This window comes from Notolabrus celidotus, chromosome 7 (genome assembly GCF_009762535.1).
Source record: "Notolabrus celidotus isolate fNotCel1 chromosome 7, fNotCel1.pri, whole genome shotgun sequence".
Classification (NCBI taxonomy): Eukaryota; Metazoa; Chordata; class Actinopteri; order Labriformes; family Labridae; genus Notolabrus; species Notolabrus celidotus.
The window spans coordinates 11,530,501-11,549,280 of NC_048278.1; the positions used below are offsets into that span (position 1 = coordinate 11,530,501).

The following is an 18,780-nucleotide window of genomic DNA, read 5'->3' on the forward strand; positions in this document are numbered from 1 at the left end:
CTATGATTGGTCCGTCATAAGGGGAGCGAGGAGAATAAAAAATTGCTTTATAACCCAGCAGAAAAAAAGTTATGTTTTTTTTTTTTTTACACCATTCCTACCAACAGCAGCTTTAATAACACAGTTTTGGAGAAGACCTATGATGACATCACACGTAAATAACTTTAGTGAACTGTAGTTTTTAAAATATTGCAATCATCCCTGATCAATGCCCCAGGATTTATTCTAAAATGAAACACAAGAAAAATGCCATTTTATTTCATATGATACATGTTATTAGAAAACAATAGGTAGACAAGTAAAGAGGTGTTGCAACCGTCCCCAGTCTCCCCTACTGTACAACTGGAGTAACAGATGGGGCCTATTACCGATTATGTTTTTATAGTATAAGAAGCACACATTTTGACCTGGGTTTCACTTAGGCTTATGTCAAGGTGTTCGTGTACATGCCCACTCATACCACATCTCTCTCTCTCTCTCTCTCTCTCTCTCTCTCTCTCTCTCTCTCTCTCTCTCTCTCCCTCTCCCTCCCTCTCTCATCGTGCCCTCTCAACACTCAGTAGACGGACGCATCCATGGAGGGCTCGAACAGCAGTCCTCTGCCGTACTATTTCCAAAACCACATTTCAACATGACATAAGAAGTGAAAACCCGGCTTTTTCAGCCAGAAGCTCATCGTTTTTACCAAACAGCCCTTGCAGCATCCTTGCGATTCCAATTTACAACTTTTTTTGTCTCCCCTTAACATTACCCTTGCTTCCCCAAAACCCCTCCCCTGTACTTTTTCATCCGCTTCCCGGGAGATAAGTCTATTCCTTGAGACATAGAGGAGGTTGCTCGTTTTGTTTTTATTTTCTGACTTCGGAGATCCGCATGGATGTGGCAGCGGAACAGGGGATGTCTCTGCCGGGTATCCGACTCCGGAATCGACCGGAGCAAGTGATGCCGAACCAGAAGAAGGTGAAAGCGAGGCGGAAAAGACGAAAGGAGTTGGTTTTGATCCAGATCTGCTTGTTCGGCGGCTTGCTTCTGGTCGTGAAGGGGTTTTCCTACTTAGCGGAAAATTCAGGTGAGGATTTTGCAGTTTGCTCTGGCAAAAAAAAGGTGGAGCTGAAATCTCCCCAGGTTGTTTCATTCCTCACCTCGTTTTCTGGTTATGTCTTGAGTTTGCCACCAGCAGAGCTCTACTCCAAAAGATTAAATAATATCTACATGTGTAGAGAGATGTACTATGAGAACCATCATACCAAAAACATGTTCCTGTTCATACTTCCGCCTAATGCTACTTTTAATGTTCCCACAATGACTTAACTGTCAAACATTTCCTCTATTCAACCAACTGCATGGGTAAGGTGCCATTATAAAGTGTTACAGTTTATTTATTTACCAGCCTACTCCTCTTAAGGACTGAAAGTTTCACTTTAATATTCTGTCCTCAAATATTTGATAATGATTAGTTACATCTGTATTGACCTTCAACATTAAAGCCCCCGTAAGGAGTTTTAGCTGCTTGATGCTGATGCCTCTTTATGATCAACACAAGCAAATTAGATCATCAGCAATAAGCCTGAACATTTCTTTATGGTCATTTTTGTCAAGCCTTAAATGCTGCTCGGGTTGGTGCAATACCAGATGATTGAAAGTAGGCTGAAGAAATAATAATAATAATATCTTCAACAACAAATATTCCCAATTAGTCAAAAAGCTGACCTTAAGAAAGATGAGTTTTTGTTTAAAAGCTACTACCTTGTGTGCAGGATAAGAACGTCAAAGTATGAAAATGTACACCGCCCACAGACAGGGGGTGCCGAAATCAACTCAAACTAAAAGCTCTTCACAGCATCTCTAAGTGTTGGTGTTGTGCGTTTGCAAGAATCTAGCAATACAATACATATGACAGACTACATAGTCAGTATTACACAATAAGGAGTGTTGTGTTACTGAATATCAGCATGCCTTTGCTAGGGATAAGAAGCAATAAACAACATATTGTATGTGGTTTTTCATTTGGCTCTGTCAATGCAAGTGGTGACTAAAGCTGCATTGTTTCTGTTTTGGAAATATTGTTCATCGTTTGGTGCAAAATTTACCACAATCTTGACCAATGCTTTTTGCTCTAACATAAATTATGCAACATTAATTAACTGTATTCAGAACACTGAAGGCTGAGTGACGTTTAAAAGTCCAGTGCTGTTGTAATCTATAAAAGCACTTGTGAAAGCACACATCCTGTCAACTTACTAAGTCGTAACTGACTGTTATATATGAAATGTAAGCAAAGATATATGTAGTTTTTTAAGATTTATATTGAAGCATACTGTCAATGTAGAACGAACTTACTGCCACTAGAATCAAGCATGAAAAAAATACTTGAAGTCTAGTGTGAAGTCGACTAAACAATTAAACATCCTCACCTTTGTTAATTGGTACAAAGATTTACTGTTGGTTAAACTAATGAATATATTTATTATTAAAGGCCCAAAATGCCAGTCAGATGTTGTATCTGGCTGGGTCAAGAGCTCTTGATAATGGCTGCTGCCTTGATACCATAATGCTCTACTATCTGGATGTAAATAAGCATAGATGACGTCTTGATTCGCGGCTTATTTTGTCTGTGTTTTTAGAAAATATAGAGTAGTATGTGTCTGTTTAAACTGATGTATAACCATTTGACCATTTGAATGTGTAACCAGCACAGACATGTGAATGTTAAATTGCAAAGAGGACTGGAGGCTCTTCTAACATGAGCCACACTCAGCAAACTCATTTGACATTGTGTATCCCTTGATGCAGTCTTCCTGTGTTTAGCCATGCTCAATAAACTGTGTTCAATTTTAAATACTTTCCAAGTGTTTTCATGTCTTCAAATAGTCAGTTAGTTGGAATCTAAATCTTCCTGTAAACCACTGGGAGATTAGTCAATTTGGAACATCGCTGGTTGGTGAGTTCTTCTGCAGTCATAGCCCCTGAAATTGCATTTACCACAGGTCTATTGAGATCATTATAGCCAAAGCTTTTTGTGCAATCTGTGTAAAAGTGTTTACATGCTTCCTTTATCAGTCATCTTTACGTAAAAAGTTAGTCTTTTTTTTTCAACTCCCATGATGGTGAAGCTACAGTCTGGTTGTTGTGTCTGTTCATTGTAAGAGAAGAATCACCCAGCAGTCCAAATACAGAAAATATGATCACTCAAACAAAACTTACCCCTCGGCTAGAGCAGGTGTGCCACTGTTTTAGTGCATTTCTTTCCTTCTTTTTTTCGCACTGTATTACTAAAAAATAATACCTATATATGATTCACCACTGCGTATGTTATGCTGCTGAAACACAGTTAAAGAGAGTTATATCCCTTTAACTATTAGCCCCAGTTTGACCTGAAAAAATGCTTATGTGGGGCTCAAGGTGTTTGTTCTGATACACAGGTACACAGAGGGCTATAAAGGGAATTCATCTGAGCTTTAACCACGGGGAAACTATTCCAGGATGGCAGAGGGATGCAGAGGCTCCTGTATGTTCAGGTGTTTTAGCTGCAGAGCAGTGAAATCAGGGCAATGAGCCCCAGGGTATAGGCCTCCGGGTTACTGCACATGTTCCACAGTGTCTCTTTATTTCTCTCAGAGCTGACATATTTGTGTGATGTAAATACTGCAGAATGCTATTGGATGAAACCCTGGTAACAACGGCATAAATCTCTCACATGAGTTGATGTCTGGCTGTTATTTTTTTGGTCTTTTCATCTTTTGACTCTGCACTCAAAACTCCACTTAAATATCGAGTCAGCGTCGGCTGAAGTGAGATGCATTTATCACTTTCCATGGACAGAAGGCCTGCATGAATATTCAAACACTGGTGATTTGTGCATCATCAGTGGGACTAATTTTTTCACTTATTTCCTCCCCACTGTGGATCCTTGTCACATGGAGACATAACAGTGCTGCTCTCTTCGTGTACTCGAGTTAAGAGGTGAACAAGAGACAACAACGGGGTGTTTAATGCGTTTCCCTTGTCCCCATTGTGTTCTTGTTAACTCGTAATCAGCTTGCCGGAATATCAATTAAAGTTGATTATTTATGATGTGCTTAATTAAGTTCAGCTAGATTGAGCTTGATGTTGTGGAACTGGAAAGCGGAGCACTCAACGCCTCCTCACAGTGGCACATTAATCATTCCCACACTCCTCTGCTCCTCTCCATGTGCAAGATAGCAAATGATAGAAGAATGGAGGCAAGCGCTGGCACGCAAACCACACCACTGCTGCTGATGCTGCTGTGTGTGGTGTAGTGAAGGTGAGGCCAGGTGAGAAGTTCAGCCATGCCCCGAGGACTCTGGAATAACTTGGCTTTTTAATTCTGTCTGAATCCGTCTCTCAGGCCAGACTTGTGGTGGTTGGCAGGGTGGAAAGGGTAGAGCTCCTGCTGAGCTCTCTGAAGTATGAAATGAATTCACTGGTGTTGCTGCTTTCTCGAAGAATGTGCAGATGTAGCCACAGTGGGAGCCCCACTTTGTGAGTATGGTGTTGCTCCCCCCACCCCACCCACCCACCCAAAGAGGATTTTGTTTTGGAAAATTTACGAAATTCCTCTTCAATGTATGAATTGTGGAGGAGGGAGGGAGGGCGGGCTTGGGGAGGTATCATACTGACACATCTGTGGTGCACTCCTGCAGCTGTTCCATTCCCCACAATAACATAAAGAATCAAACTTTAATATGACAGAGAGAAAAAATGCAGCTGTGGAAATTCAGCTAATTGCCTGACATTCCACAGCATCATCCAGAAGCACCAACTTGTGATTTATACATAATTGAAAATTATAACAAGAAAGGTAAAATTGTAAATATTGCAAACGTGCTGAAATAAATGTAAACAATCTTTGGTTTTCTTCTCCATCGGGAGCATTTACTGCTGTTCTCTATTTTACATCACTTTAAACAGACTATCTTTGGACTGATGACAACATTTGAAGTCATCCTTTTGTGATTTCACAATTTTTTAATTTGGAAATATAAATAAACTGTGATTCTGTTGAAAACAGTCAGCAGATTAATCAGTAATGAAAAAAACACGATGTGCATTTTTCTTTGATTTGTTTTCTCTCAAAGGTTTGTCCAAATAGACATTATTGATTAGTTGTTGACCTTTCATTTGAGTGTTTAGCTGGTTATCCCCTCTGTTGTATGCATGATGGGATCTACACTGTTAACCTGGCACCACACATTTAGTTATCGCATTGTATTGGATGATGGATTATGAATTAAGTTTTTTATTAATGTTATATTTGTATAGGTGCAACATGTATTTAATTAATCGATTAGCCATGAAAATAATTTGCAACTCTATAGTACATTTTCCACCAGTGATACCAAATGTAAGTTTCAGCTTTTAACACACAAACACCTAATGTTTTTTAAGAACCCTAAACTGGACATCTGTAGGATATTTGGTGTGTAACGAAATATTAAAAGTTATCTTTCTCAGTTTTATTGACTATTGAAAGCCACCTGACTTCAAAATGAAACAGTGTCAGCTTAGTCAAAATGTGAGGCCACTAGGACCATGCTTTACAAACAAACCAACCAGAATACATCACACTTTATTCATAAGTTGTAAACTTGATAATGTCCATACCAATAAGAAATGTATCTATCCAAAATTTGCAAACTCAGCATGACGTATCATCTTCATTTCCCTCCGTTCTATTTTCAGATCCAAAGACCCATTCAATGGCGAGGGCAGACCAGGTGTAATATTTTCTGTATAATAAGAGAGAACAGAGCTACATGCTTATTTGATTTACTTTGTTGCATTTTCATTAGGAAGTCATCACACAGTTTGAAAGACTTCATAACTGATAATGCATTCTGACACAGTCTTGACCTGAGACTCTTTTGGGGTCACTTTGCAGTTTGACATTTATTGTACTGGTAAGCAGAACCTGTACCTGAATCAGAACTGTTTGCTTTCAATACGAAGCTTCAGTTTTTGTATCTTTCATCAGTTCAGCACCACACCAATTTTTTTCATCATCAATCATCAGGGTACTCCTGTTTCACGTGTTGCAGTAAAAGTAAAAGTTGCCACAGCTCAGCTTGCAGCCCCTCAGCCATGCTGCAATAGTGTTTCAACATGTTACCGGGCCTGTTTATTTTGGAGAGAACCACAGAGGAGGACGTAGTATCCATGGACATTTTTCAAACAAGTGAAATAAGCTGGTCACCTGGAAATAAGCAAGCAGCTGCTCAGCTTGTAGCCCCTTCTAACCTCTGGTTCTAACTGAGATTACCCTTGAAACACTGTCCAATGATAAAAAAAAACAACCTTCTTCTGCGTTTCTGTGTTTTAACTACCAGGTTAGTATTGTTTTGGAAAGGTGTGGACCTCTGTGGATAAGTCAGCTCATAAATAATAGGCACTTAAGAGAGTTCTTGACTTTCAGCTTGTAAATGTTACAGCTAGCAAAACTGAAACGCAGGGATTTGACTGAAAAAAATGTGTCAGAAAGAGTTAACTGTAGTTGTTGACTTTTAGGGGACAGCTCTACTCATACCATTTGTGTCTATGATGGTCCTTACTTGGTATTTTTGACCATGAATCAAATTCCCCAGGAAGAGAGACCAGAGGCAAACCCCCTTTTAAACAACTGCCTAACAAACCTCATCAAAGAGCAAAAACAAAACAAAAAGCGTGATGTGACATGGCCACAGTCATTTCAGTTGCAAATGTTGGTGTATAAGGATGCCCTTCCTAGATGCTGTAGCTGCACTGCAATGTCCTTGATTCTATTTTAAACTTTTCACTGTGACAAACATCTTCCAGGTTTCGACATCTCCAGCCGCAGTAGCGAGGAGCAAGAGAGATGGGGGGGAAGGAGGCTACTGCAGGAAACGGACAACAGCAGCCTGGAGGAAATGGGGAGCGAAGGATCTAAGAACTGCACTGCTCCAGGTAAGACGGAGACGAGATGAAAGAAAGAGGACACCCAAGTGTTCCCCCCTCCCTCCTTTTTTTGCCTCTAGAGCAGAGAGAAAAAAAGGAAAAAAGCGGGAAACAAATCATCACCCCACATGTTACGTCTTTCTACCCTTTCTGTCCCCCCTGTCTCCCCTTCTTGATCTGGGGTAACCCAGTTTCTGAGGTCAGATGATTTCCCTTGAGCCCACCAATGACGTTCCGGCTGCCTCGGCAGTTTTCACTCTTCGTTCTCTATCACTTTCTTTTTTCTAGGATCCTGCAGGTTTCCTTCTCACTCTCCCCACCTAGCTTTCCTTCACCTCCTCTCGCAACAACTCTTTTCATCCTTCCTGTTCCACTCCTCTGTGTTTCCCTCACGTTTTTCCCCATGGTGGGCACATTTCTGGAGGAAAAAAAAATCCCTGTTTCCATGGCTACCTTTTATCTTATCATCAACCGACAACTTCTGTTTGAGGCATCAAGGATAGTGCGAGGATGCTGAAGGCATTTTTTGCAGCTTCCTCCATCACATGAGTGTGACCTTTGAATAGATGCAAAAACTAACAATTATTTTTAGTATCTATTAATTTCTATTGACTGATTCTACATATGAAAGTAAAATCTGTACTCATCTGAGCAACAAACCTGCTTGACGTTGGTTCAGATTAGACAGTCGTTATTTATTTAATCCTTCCTACATTCAGCAAACAAGCAGATTTCCTCTCTTTATAAGGTCAGGTATCACAAAGCTTTCACCTTTACTTTTTACACATCTCCATAATGTTGTTATTTGTTTCTTAAGTAAAGTTAAGACCTGTTAATTGTGAATAAATCACATAGACTCTGTAATACATGGATGTAGCCTCATTTACGTCACACATTTGTTTCTGAGGCAGAGTTTTGAAGCCTAACGTCGGCAGTTGCACATTGGAAATGCTGACTTCAGACGATATCAAGAGGCAAAGAAGCAGAGTTGAGGCGGGCTTTGCGCCTTCTTACTAACAGCTACAATGTGCCCGCCTGTCAGTCAGGTCAGCTGTGCCGCTAATAATGCAAAACGTATAATCTCAACCAACTCCATTTCATTCACTCCTCTTACTGTGTGTGTCGATAGATAAATTAGCTACTAAGAACAAAATTGTTTTTTGAACCAGGCTGTAAACAGGTTTATTTTTGCTGCAAAGATCTTTTTTTTTAATGGGTGTGGATGTGGTTTCCGTTACTTCTAACATTCAAGGAACTGCAGATTTTAGCAATTCTGCATCGGCTTCTGTTCTCACAGCCGTAGGTTGCCACTTGTTAAATGACAAGAAAATCTTAGTTTTTGGGTTTATACCAATGAGGCCAAAGTGAAGCCCCTGTGTAAATTACTAGCTACAGTGAAACTGAGACTCACCAGAAACAAACGAAAAGGTGCCAAAATAAACTAATCAATCAATCAATCAATCAACCAATCAATCAATCAATCAATCAATCAATCAATCAATCAATCAATCAATCAATCAATCAATCAATCAATCAATCAATCAATCAAGCTCTATTTATATATCATCTTTCATACAAATCAATTGCAACCCAAAGTGCTTTACAGCGATTGAAAACAAGAAAGAAGCATAAACAAAGTAATGGCAAGACATATTTTAAAAAACACCAAACAAAAAACACCAACAACAATAAAATATGTGTAATTAAAATAAGTTAAAGCGTCAAATTAAGATTAAGAATATAAATAGTTAAAATAAATACATTTGAAAGGGGAATGATAAGAGATGAAAATAAAATGAAGGCTAAAAATTTCAATAAAACTGAGTAGATAAATCAAAATAAATAAATGAATGAATAAATAAATAAAAGATAAACAGTTAAAAGTAAAACAAATAATAAAGCAACATTTAAATTAATATAAAAGTCAAAAGTAAGTAATACAATTGTAAAACCCTACATAAATGCCAGACTGAATAAATCAGTTTTAAGTTTACGTTTAAAAGTCTCAATATCTCCAGCTAAGGCAACTGGTGCCAGTTATTCTGCAGACATATCTGGATGGGCGATTTCTTTTACCTTATGTTTGGTTGCTTCTCAAGTTGCTCACTGTACTGTAAACAATGCAGTCCATGGATAAGGAAGTCCGAGCTGGAAGTCATTTATTGCCAACTAATGGCTGCACCAGATTGCTAGTGTGGCCAATAACTCATGGATAATCTGTGATGTATCAATATTCTAGTCTAAAAAAGATCAAAACACCATGATAAAAGCCTATCACAATTTCCCTGAACCAACAGTGGCATCCTTAGATTGCTTCTTTTTTCCATCAAACAGTCAAACACACAAAGACTCTTACATTACTGATCTGAGTGACAAAGAAGAGCAGCGAATCCTCACATCAGAATTTTTTTGCTGAAAGAATGAAAAGTACCAAATAATTCAGTGGTCATTTTTTTAAATGGATGCCAATTAGTGGATTGATTGATAATCAATGCACTGTACTTTGAATAAGAATACCTTATATTAAAGCATGTTCTATGGTGTGATACAGTCTGCTTCTCATCAAATCCATCATTACACATGCATGGAGTCTCACATTCACCCATAAGTGTTTCTATATTTAGATGTTAATGGAAGTAAATTTGATGTCCCCCCCTGTTATAATTGAAGTGTAAGAGGCAGGATGCCGATACATGACCCTGCTGCAGATCACACTGACATTTGTCTTTTTCACCCCCTCGAGCAGGAGGCGATTGGCCTCTCTCGTGAGCTCATTAAGCAAAATGGTCGTCATCAATCTCCTTCATCACCCTCCCAAGGTCGCCTTTGTCATCTATAAAGGGAGCCGAGGTCATAGTTCAAATTATTCTCTCATCCTGCTTATTATACAGTAGCTGCTCTTTCCTCCTTCGTGCTAAAATTAAAGCTTGTACCCTCGGTGGCTTCAGCCCCGGCGTCTCTCCTGAGGACTGAAAGGTTTTTGCTGGGAAAAAAAGTCTCTATTTTCCGAAAGTCTTAGCCCACTCTGGTGATTTCTGCTGCTGTCTCTGGAATGAGAGACATAAAACATACAGGAGATAGTGAGTCATTTTCAGCTGACCTTTGAGAGAGAGGATTCTGCAACTTTTAAAAGGGTGGTGGATGTGTAAAGTAAGGCTGTTGAAGGACAGGGCCTGTAAGGTGTGAGCAGGTGCATTTTGAAGGTTTTGTGAAGGGCTGAAAGTAAGAATGTTTTTGTTGACAGATGCACTTAGAATACAATTACATTTCATATACCGTAAATAAAACAAACTAACCAAACTAAAGACAGTCAGCATGTGATAAGAGAAGGTTTTACTTAAAAACAGATCTGATACTAGACCCATGAAAAGCAAAACCTGTGTTCCCTAGATACAAGACATATTCTGCCTGTTTGTAGAAATGTTAGTAAATGAGTATTGTGTCTGACCAAACTTGACTGAGTGACTTTAAGCCCAAAAAACTCAGCCTGATGGAAACACTTTCATCACAGAGGTCGGTGGGATTCATCCTCTCGGAACCATAAATGTTGTTTTTGTCATCTGGCCAATCAGCTTATTGAATCATGTGTGTTATCATGTAGTAGCTGGCCTGAGTATCTGCACGCTACAGATTGTAAGAGAGTGTGTGTGTTGTGTGTGTGTGTTTGTGTTTCTGCAGCTTGCCATGCTCAAGAGTGCAGAGCACGAGTCTGGCTGATGAGGAAGCATCCCGACATGAGCTCTGTGCTCCGGGAGGAAGCAGCGCGGCGGAGGCACTCACTGATTGTTGCCTGAAATTATTGTCCTGCTGATCGAGATGAGAGAGACAGGCAAAGAGGCAGAGAGCGAGAGAGAAGCCCTCATTTGCTAAATTTTCCCCCTCCCAGCCACACATGAAACAAGCGATCATACCCGTCATCACGTCTCTCTCGCTGATTTTAATTGTGAAGACCCCGCTGCTACTAGTGATTTCAGTCACTTGTTTAATCCCCCCATCCCCAGCCCCCCCCCCCCCCCCCCCCCCCCCCCCCCCCCCCCCCCCCCCCCCTCTCCAACACTGTTCTTCAGTGGAGGGAAAACAGGAGTGGCACTGCATTGGCTAGTAGAGGGGCTGTGTAATGTAATCACTGTAGTTTATTAGAATGATCACCAATATTTTCCATCATATATTAAGATAATGTTGCAAGTGTGATGATGATTCTGATGATAATGGATCCCTGAAGACTCCATAGAGTTTACTGATTATACTCAGAATATATAGTTTTATTTTCATGAGCAAAAGTTGTTCATATCACATTTATAAAGGCAAGGCAAGGCAGCTTTATCTGTATAGCGCGATTGAGTTGCATACACGAGGGCAACTCAACATGCTTTACATTTAAAGATTAAAAGCATTGGTAACATTCAGACAAGCATAAAAGAATGTAATTAAGATGACAAATATAATAAAACAGAAAAGAAAAGGAAAATTTGAAATATATTAACAATTACATTAAAATGTGTATTTAAATTTAGTTAAAATGAGCTATGATAGGAAGGCAGTGGCAAATAAAAAAGTCTTCATCTTTGATTTAAAAGAGGTGAGAGTTCGAGCAGACCTACAGCTTTCAGGGAGTGTGTTCCAGATATGTGGAGCATAATGACTAAACGCTGCTTCACCATGTTTCGTTCTGACTCTAGGGACTGAAAGCAGACCAGTACCTGATGACCTCAGAGGTCGAGATGGTTCATAAAGTAGCAGCAGATCAGCAATGTATTTTGGGCTTAAACCATTCAGTACTTTATAAACCATCAGCAGGATTTTAAAGTAAATTCTCTGACAGACAGGAAGCCAGTGTAGAGATCTGAGATCTGTAGTGATGTGGTCTACTTTTTTGGTCCTTGTTAGGACTCAAGCAGCAGCATTCTGTATGAGCTGCAGGCGTCTGATGGACTTCTTAGGGAGTCCTGTAAAGACCCCGTTACAGTAGTCTAGTCTGCTAAAGATAAATGCATGGACGAGTTTTTCTGTATCCTGCTGAGACATAAGTCCTTTAATCCTTGATATATTCTTAAAGGTGATAGTAGGCTGACTTTGTAATTTTCTTGATGTGGCTGCTGAAATTAAGGTCTGAGTCTAAGACTACACCAAGGTTTCTGGCTTGGTTTGAACATTTCATCATTGCAGATTGGAGCTGAGCAGTAACCTTTAACCTTTCTTCCTATGGATGTATGTTTTTATTTAAGTAAAAATAAAACACATGAAAAATAGTCTCTCAGGCATTGTAAGCTCAGTTTTTAGGTGAGGGCTTTGTAGCAGTGATGGCTCGTGAGATTTCCAACAGGAGTTTAATCATTTTCAGAGGTCTCCTCCTCACAAAAATCCACCAATCCCTAGTTTAAATCCAGTAAAAATTCTGAATACAGCATTGAAATAAGTTTTCATCCAATGCTGTTTCCTACTTAAAAAGAAAACAATGAGTGAAACAGTTTCTTGTATGGTCTTTTGGGTTGGAATGAGATTTAAAGGGTTAGTAACTGAGCTGCTGCTTACTAATCTAGCTCAGTTTATATGTTAGGATTCCTTCTGTATCAATCAGACACCAGATTATCTGCAGATTAAAAAAAAAGGCTAGAAGAAGAAGAGTTCATACAGTTAATAAAGCAGTGTGTTCATAAAACAGTCTCTTAGACCTGATCGCTAGGCTTCAGCTTACAACTGTAACTCAGTTTAAAGATTAGCATTCCTTCAGCACAACGACAACCTGACCTTGTCATCTAAACAAACAAAACAAGATTAAATTAGTTGCATGCTAAAAATATGTGTATCTACTGTACTTTATGGTGCTGCATGATGATATCAGACGGGGCTGCCAGCTGAGCTGCAGCTAACCAAGTTAGCTCAATTAGTAGGTTTCATGAGATCATCCCAAGTTTCTCTTGGTGTTGGTAACGGTTAAGAAGAGTGGAATCTTTGTAACTTTATTTTCTCTTTCCCTACCTACTTGAAGTTTACAAATAACAAAAGTGAAAGGTTCACATACTGCAAGTAGGTTGTGAATGTTTATGTAAGTATAAACTTTATGTAAGATTGCTTGTGTATACAGAACAAGCAATCTTATAATAAGAAACCTTTTTCATGCCCTTGACTTTCCCATTATCATGGAAATCACGACTTGTTCATTCTGGTGACTTTGCTCTCTGAAATCTGGAGTGAGGCCACATTGTACTTGAGATGCCCTACATTAAAGAGGGAAATAAGAAAAACCTGATATTTTTGAAAATGTCTGAGCAATCAGGAGACAAGTCTTGACAAAGTTTTCATTCAGCAAAAGAACATAATTTTAACAATCTGCTATGCATATACACATAAACCCAAGCATTTAAGTATCAGACTCCTGTACCAAAACTCACACCAAACCAGTCTCACTGCATCTCTATCTGTTAGTCCTTCTCTCTTTCACATTTCCAAACACAGGTGGATAAAGTACCCTCGAGCAGCTCTGTGTACAGTACCATCATTAGACGGATAGTGGTGTGGGTACCCCGAACATGTGACTGCTCTCTGCAGGGGTCTTTCCCCGGAGGCATTCCTCCTCCTCCTTCTCCTCCTCCGTTATCAAACATCCTCCCTGCTTCTCTCAGCTCGTCTCCGACGCAACACTCCATTTTAGGAAAGGAGGCTGCGATGACTTAATCAGGGCTTCCCTGTGAGAAATGTGGCGTGTGTGCACGCATGCGTACGGCTGAAAGTTGAAGGAGTAGAGGCTCGTTAAGAATAGTATTGATTAATGTGAGGGTGCCGGCCCTGTTTTCTGCAGCGAGTAGGAGTTTGCGTGTAGCCTGTGTGAGTATTTGTGTGTTTTTGTTTGCCTCACTTTACGTGGGCAGCCTCCTGGTACCTCCCCAAGAGCCAGAGGCAAGTGAGCAAGTATCGCTGTAATACAGCTTGATGAATTAATCATATCAGAAGAAATCATCACAGGCTAATACCTCAACAGAACTCCACTAATCAAATGCAAAATTGACCGGGGGAGCCCCCATAATGATTTCCTCTGAGAAATCAATCCTGCCGTATTACAATATTAGCTTTGAGTGGGCAACCCTGTCAATGCAACCACAACAACTGCATAAACAGTTGCAGATGGTGGCAAAGTTCTTTCATAACTGCATAACGTGCAGATTGGCAAAGTCATCTTGTTGTGTTATTGCAGTAACAGGAGCTTGGTGCTCAGGGGAATAAGAGCGATCCATCACAGCAATTAGCTGAGCGAGTCAGAGCGTCCCCGCTACATCAGCTCCTGCTGCTTCTCTCACTGTTTCTCCCTCATTTCCCCCCCTTCACTGTTTTTGTCCTTCTTTTTTGTTTGCTGTTGTTGTTCCTTTGTTTCTGCGCTCACTGAATGTCATGTTTCTTCTGTGTCTCTCTCCGATCTCCTCCCCGCAAACGGGGGAAACGCTTCCAACTTCCCCTTCTGAATTATAGAGATCAGGTTGTTTGCCAGCAGCAAAAGTGGCCCGACACACCTTTAAAAGATTCATCCTGCTGGTGTGACTGTGAGAAATGTTGAAGCTGTTTCCTGCGAGCTAAGAACATCGCCCTTTACTGCCACTTCTACATCGAGTTAGAGAGGACATAACTGCTCACAACTTAAGAATTTTTCTTGAGCAGCATTTTTGTGAAGTCAGAAATAAAATTGTCTGCATAGTCTTAGTTTGACGTTTTTAAAACGGCTCATTTAAATCCATGCAAACAGCACTGGCGCACATTTTTCTCATGCATGCAGATTTAGGGCTGCATTTCATTACTTGGGTGTGCTTGAGAAGAGGACAGTTGTCTAATTAGCTCAGGTTCAACATCCATGCAATCCTTTTTGTTGCTTCAGAGTAAACAGTTGAAATACCTGTCTTTATATCTCTTTATTGTTTCAGCTTGTAGTGCAGCTATGACCGTACATTTAGAAAAAGGTTGTAGAAAGTGTCTTGGTTGATGGCTGGAGGACAGACACAGTAACTCTGGGTGACTTTGCATGACTAAGCTAGTCATCACATACTGTTCATGCTGCATCGTGGTACGTAAAAGGTTAAGGTGCAGGCACATTGTGATAAGATGTTTGATGTGCTTTATGGATGAGAATCTTTCAGTCTGTCAGATTGAATTATTTGAGGAAAAGCTCTCCACATGAAGAAGTCGAGCAGCTGGCAGGCTGTGATGATGATTGACAGAGCCACTGCTCCCAAGTGGTTCACCAGGCACTCTTAAGAGCTACTGAGAGAGCCGCATGTAAACAACGAGACTGAGTTATTGTCCTAGTCAGAGTGAGGGACGTAGTGGAATAAATGTAAACCTATCTAAAGGACCATCATCTGGGCGTAAATGCTTCTGCTGACTGGAATGCTTTTCTTTGGATAACATTTGTGCTTTTTGTCCCACCTTTATTTCGATAATTGGACTTGGGGTGCAAAATTGTACCTAATGAGCCAAAATGGCACCCCATGAAATCCACTTTGTTGCAACAATGTATCTGGTATCTGCTAATACAGAGTTTGTTTTGGGGCTCATTAATTAGGGGTTGCACAAAATATCGATATGGCAATATATTATCGTCCTGACCTGTGTGATACAAATATCAAGATGCTGGCGCTAAATATGGCTATTTTAATTGAATAATACGGAGCCCTAACTGATTTTCCTGCCTCATTGACTCACTGCGTCACTACTTCACTGCTCCTAGCGGTAGCATGAAAGACATGGATGAGGGGAACAGAAGGGAATTGGCTGATGAAGTTGACAGCAGCCTAAGAGAAGAAGAAGACAGCAGGATGCCGGACGGCGGTCGAACAAGCCTATTGATACAATTATTGATGCGCCGAACAGAAAAGTAGCGTTGGGGATCAAGCCTTCACTTTGGACCTTTTTTCAAACAATTGAAAGTCAAGTCATGGGTTTATACTGACGACTAATTCTGAATGCAGTATTTGGATATAAAGTCTTGACATACATTGTGGAGACTTCTGAGTGTTAGTTGGTGCTCTGATTGGTAGATGTACATTGTAGACTTCTTTTTTTGTTTCTTTCTTACTTTTGGGACACGCTGGACACAGAGTATCCATTAACGAAAATATTCAGGATGAGTAACAGGTGTGTGATGGAGTCTCTGGTGTTTGTAGGTCCGTCTCTGAACACTGACTGTCCTAAATTTTCCTCTCCCTCATTGTCTGGGGTCAAGGTGCTGTTGTGCTGTTTCTCTAGAATGATTGTGGTTGCATGATTTGTATTATATACCTCTATGGATCTTTCTGTGTCTAAAAAGAGAGATTGTGATAAATAGTGGCTTTTACACATGATGCGTCACAATACGTATGTTGTGTAAGAGCTGTCCTTGGATCACTGCTGTCAACTAAGTGTTGTACTGCCTGCTTGAATGACCTTTTATATGACTTGTTTTAATGTTTGTTCAGTAAGCAATTTGGACGGATGAGAAGTTTAACAGTACACTTAATTAGCTACACATACATTCAAGTACTCTTGAATAAGCCATTGTGCATCTTAAAACTAAGCAGTTATTTTAACTGCATAACATCACACCAGTTAATTGAGTCAGAGGTTGCAGAGATTGAAGTTACTGCCTCTTTTCTAAGCTGTGCTAGTTGGCCTTTAGCAAGACAGTTTATTTTGTGCCACCAATCTTTTTATTTGTGTTAGAATTAGTGAAGTTAAAGCAGCCCACAGCCACTTTGACAATCTTTGAAATTCAAATGCTGTTTTTTGTGTATACTATTTTATAACAGCAGAAATTATGTCAAAATGTGACTCTAGTTTCAGTTACATTTTGTTAAAGCATTACTCGTATATTTTTTAAATGCAGTTCCTTTGATTGTCTTCAGGTTGAAAAAACTCTTAATCAGCCGCTGCTGCCGCTGCTGTAGGAAAGTCATCCTCCTCCTCCACTCAAACTTTGTAGCAAGTCCAGAAAGAACAAAAACATTAATCCAAGGTGTTAAAATCATCAGGACATAGGCTAGTAAGCTAACTAGGTGACATAGAATCACATTAAGAAATGTTAGAGGTCAGGTCGGAAATACTGCAGTTTTATTTAGGGAGAAATTTGTTTTACCAGTAATATTAAATAGATATTAAATATGGAATTACAATCGGTTTAACTTCCTAAGATAAACTATAATAAGCTTATAATAAATCATCAAAACTTACTGATGCCAAGATTTATCAAAGCATATATTGAAATTAATATAAAAAAACAAGAATAAAGCAAGCATATTTGTAATTTCTCATGATAATGAATATTAAAACTTGAGAAACATCCCTCAAAGGTACATTTAAAAAATATGAAAAATGTTTGTTTAATTTGCAAATCAATTGCGAGTTGACTATAAACAATCATATGAATGAGGGGATATAAAAAAAAATCATTTGACAGCCCTAGAAATAACATATGGCAGTATCTGTATATAAAAGTAAACGGAAAATATAATAAAATAAGTAATAAAAGAAACAAAAAAATCACATTGGACTTCTTTTACGTGGTTGTGAAATATGGTAAAATGTGTAGCAGGCAGTTTTCTTTAAAAGTTTAGAGATTTGGGGTAAATTTGGTGTCAGAACGAAATGAAAAATATCAACACAAACCTGTTTAAAAAAATTGTCAGTGAGAGGCTGCATGGCAATGAAGAAAAACTGCAGGGTGAATTTGTAAGTTGACAGTCTAATCACTTCCAGCCTTTAGGTGACAGTCCTCAAATCTCTGGTGCAGCTCTGTGTCACCACACTGCACATGTGAAAAGAGTTTCTGTTCACTCAGCCAGCATCACGCTGAGGTAATGGGAATGTGGCTCCATGTGATTGCTTCAGTCACTCACATAGAAATGTCATTCATTCATTATTGACATTCAAATCATGCTCTGTAAGGTACCTGCTTGTTCTTGGAAAAGAGGATGCTCTGGAATGCTACAAACATGTATCTCCTCGATGATAAATGTTCCTCCATACATCACATTACTAATGCAGCACTACAGTTTTTTCTCATTCATCTAATCTGAATGCAGCTGTGTGAGGCCATTTATCCACACAGATGAATCATGAGCTGTTGAGCTTTCATAAATGAATTCAAAAGACTGAAGTTAACCTGTGTACACTCTGCAGCCCGGGTTACCATGGGGGTGTACACTGTTTTAAAATAAGTCCTCTACGGTCTATTGGAAGGGCCAGGGTTCTGCCCAAACATAACCCTGTGGGTTTTGTCAAACTGACTGACCTCACTGCTGATGATCTGGTGGATGTTTGACACTGGAGGAGGTTGGTTTAGAAACCCTCTCTGACATGTTGTTGACCTGAAAGCACTAGACTTTCTAAAGTGCCCACCTGTTATTAACGCTATGACACAGTGTGAACAAACAGAGAAGTACTCTGGGTTCTTAGTGAGTCAGAAATTATTCAAACAACACTTTGATGACTGTTTAAATGAGATGTCCTTCAATCTTTCTCTGAGAAATAATGTATTTAATTTTTGATCATGACTTTATCTGGAACACCTTTTTGATTTAGTAACATTAGGTTTTTTTTGGTGGCCTTGTGTTCAAACATGTTTACGTATACCTGTCTCTTTTATAAGTCTGTACTCAGAAGAACTGCTGCTAAATGATAGACAGTGAGAAAAGTCTTAGTTGGTTCCTTGCAGTACAACAAAAAACAAAACTTCAAACATCCTCCAGGATCTGCACTGTGCCTTTTGTCCGTCAGTCATGACCCATCTGTTGTGTTCAAGCAGATGCATCTCCTTAATGGAAGATGGCCTGATGGGTAATATGAGCATGTCATTTAGTGTTGAGTCTTTCCTTTGTGAATATAGGG

At 39.6% G+C, this 18,780-nt stretch overlaps 1 protein-coding gene across 1 annotated transcript in view; it reads left to right on the plus strand.

The window, feature by feature from the left end:
* The first annotated feature begins 541 nt into the window (after positions 1–541).
* LOC117815329 (sodium/potassium/calcium exchanger 3-like) overlaps positions 542–18,780 on the plus strand; it is a 75,008-nt gene continuing 56,769 nt past the window's right edge. Inside the window, exons 1-2 of the mRNA XM_034686981.1 lie at positions 542–1,069; positions 6,814–6,942. Of these exons, the coding sequence (XP_034542872.1) occupies positions 874–1,069; positions 6,814–6,942 (325 nt within the window). The 5' untranslated portion in view covers positions 542–873. The remainder of the gene's footprint in view (positions 1,070–6,813; positions 6,943–18,780) is intronic.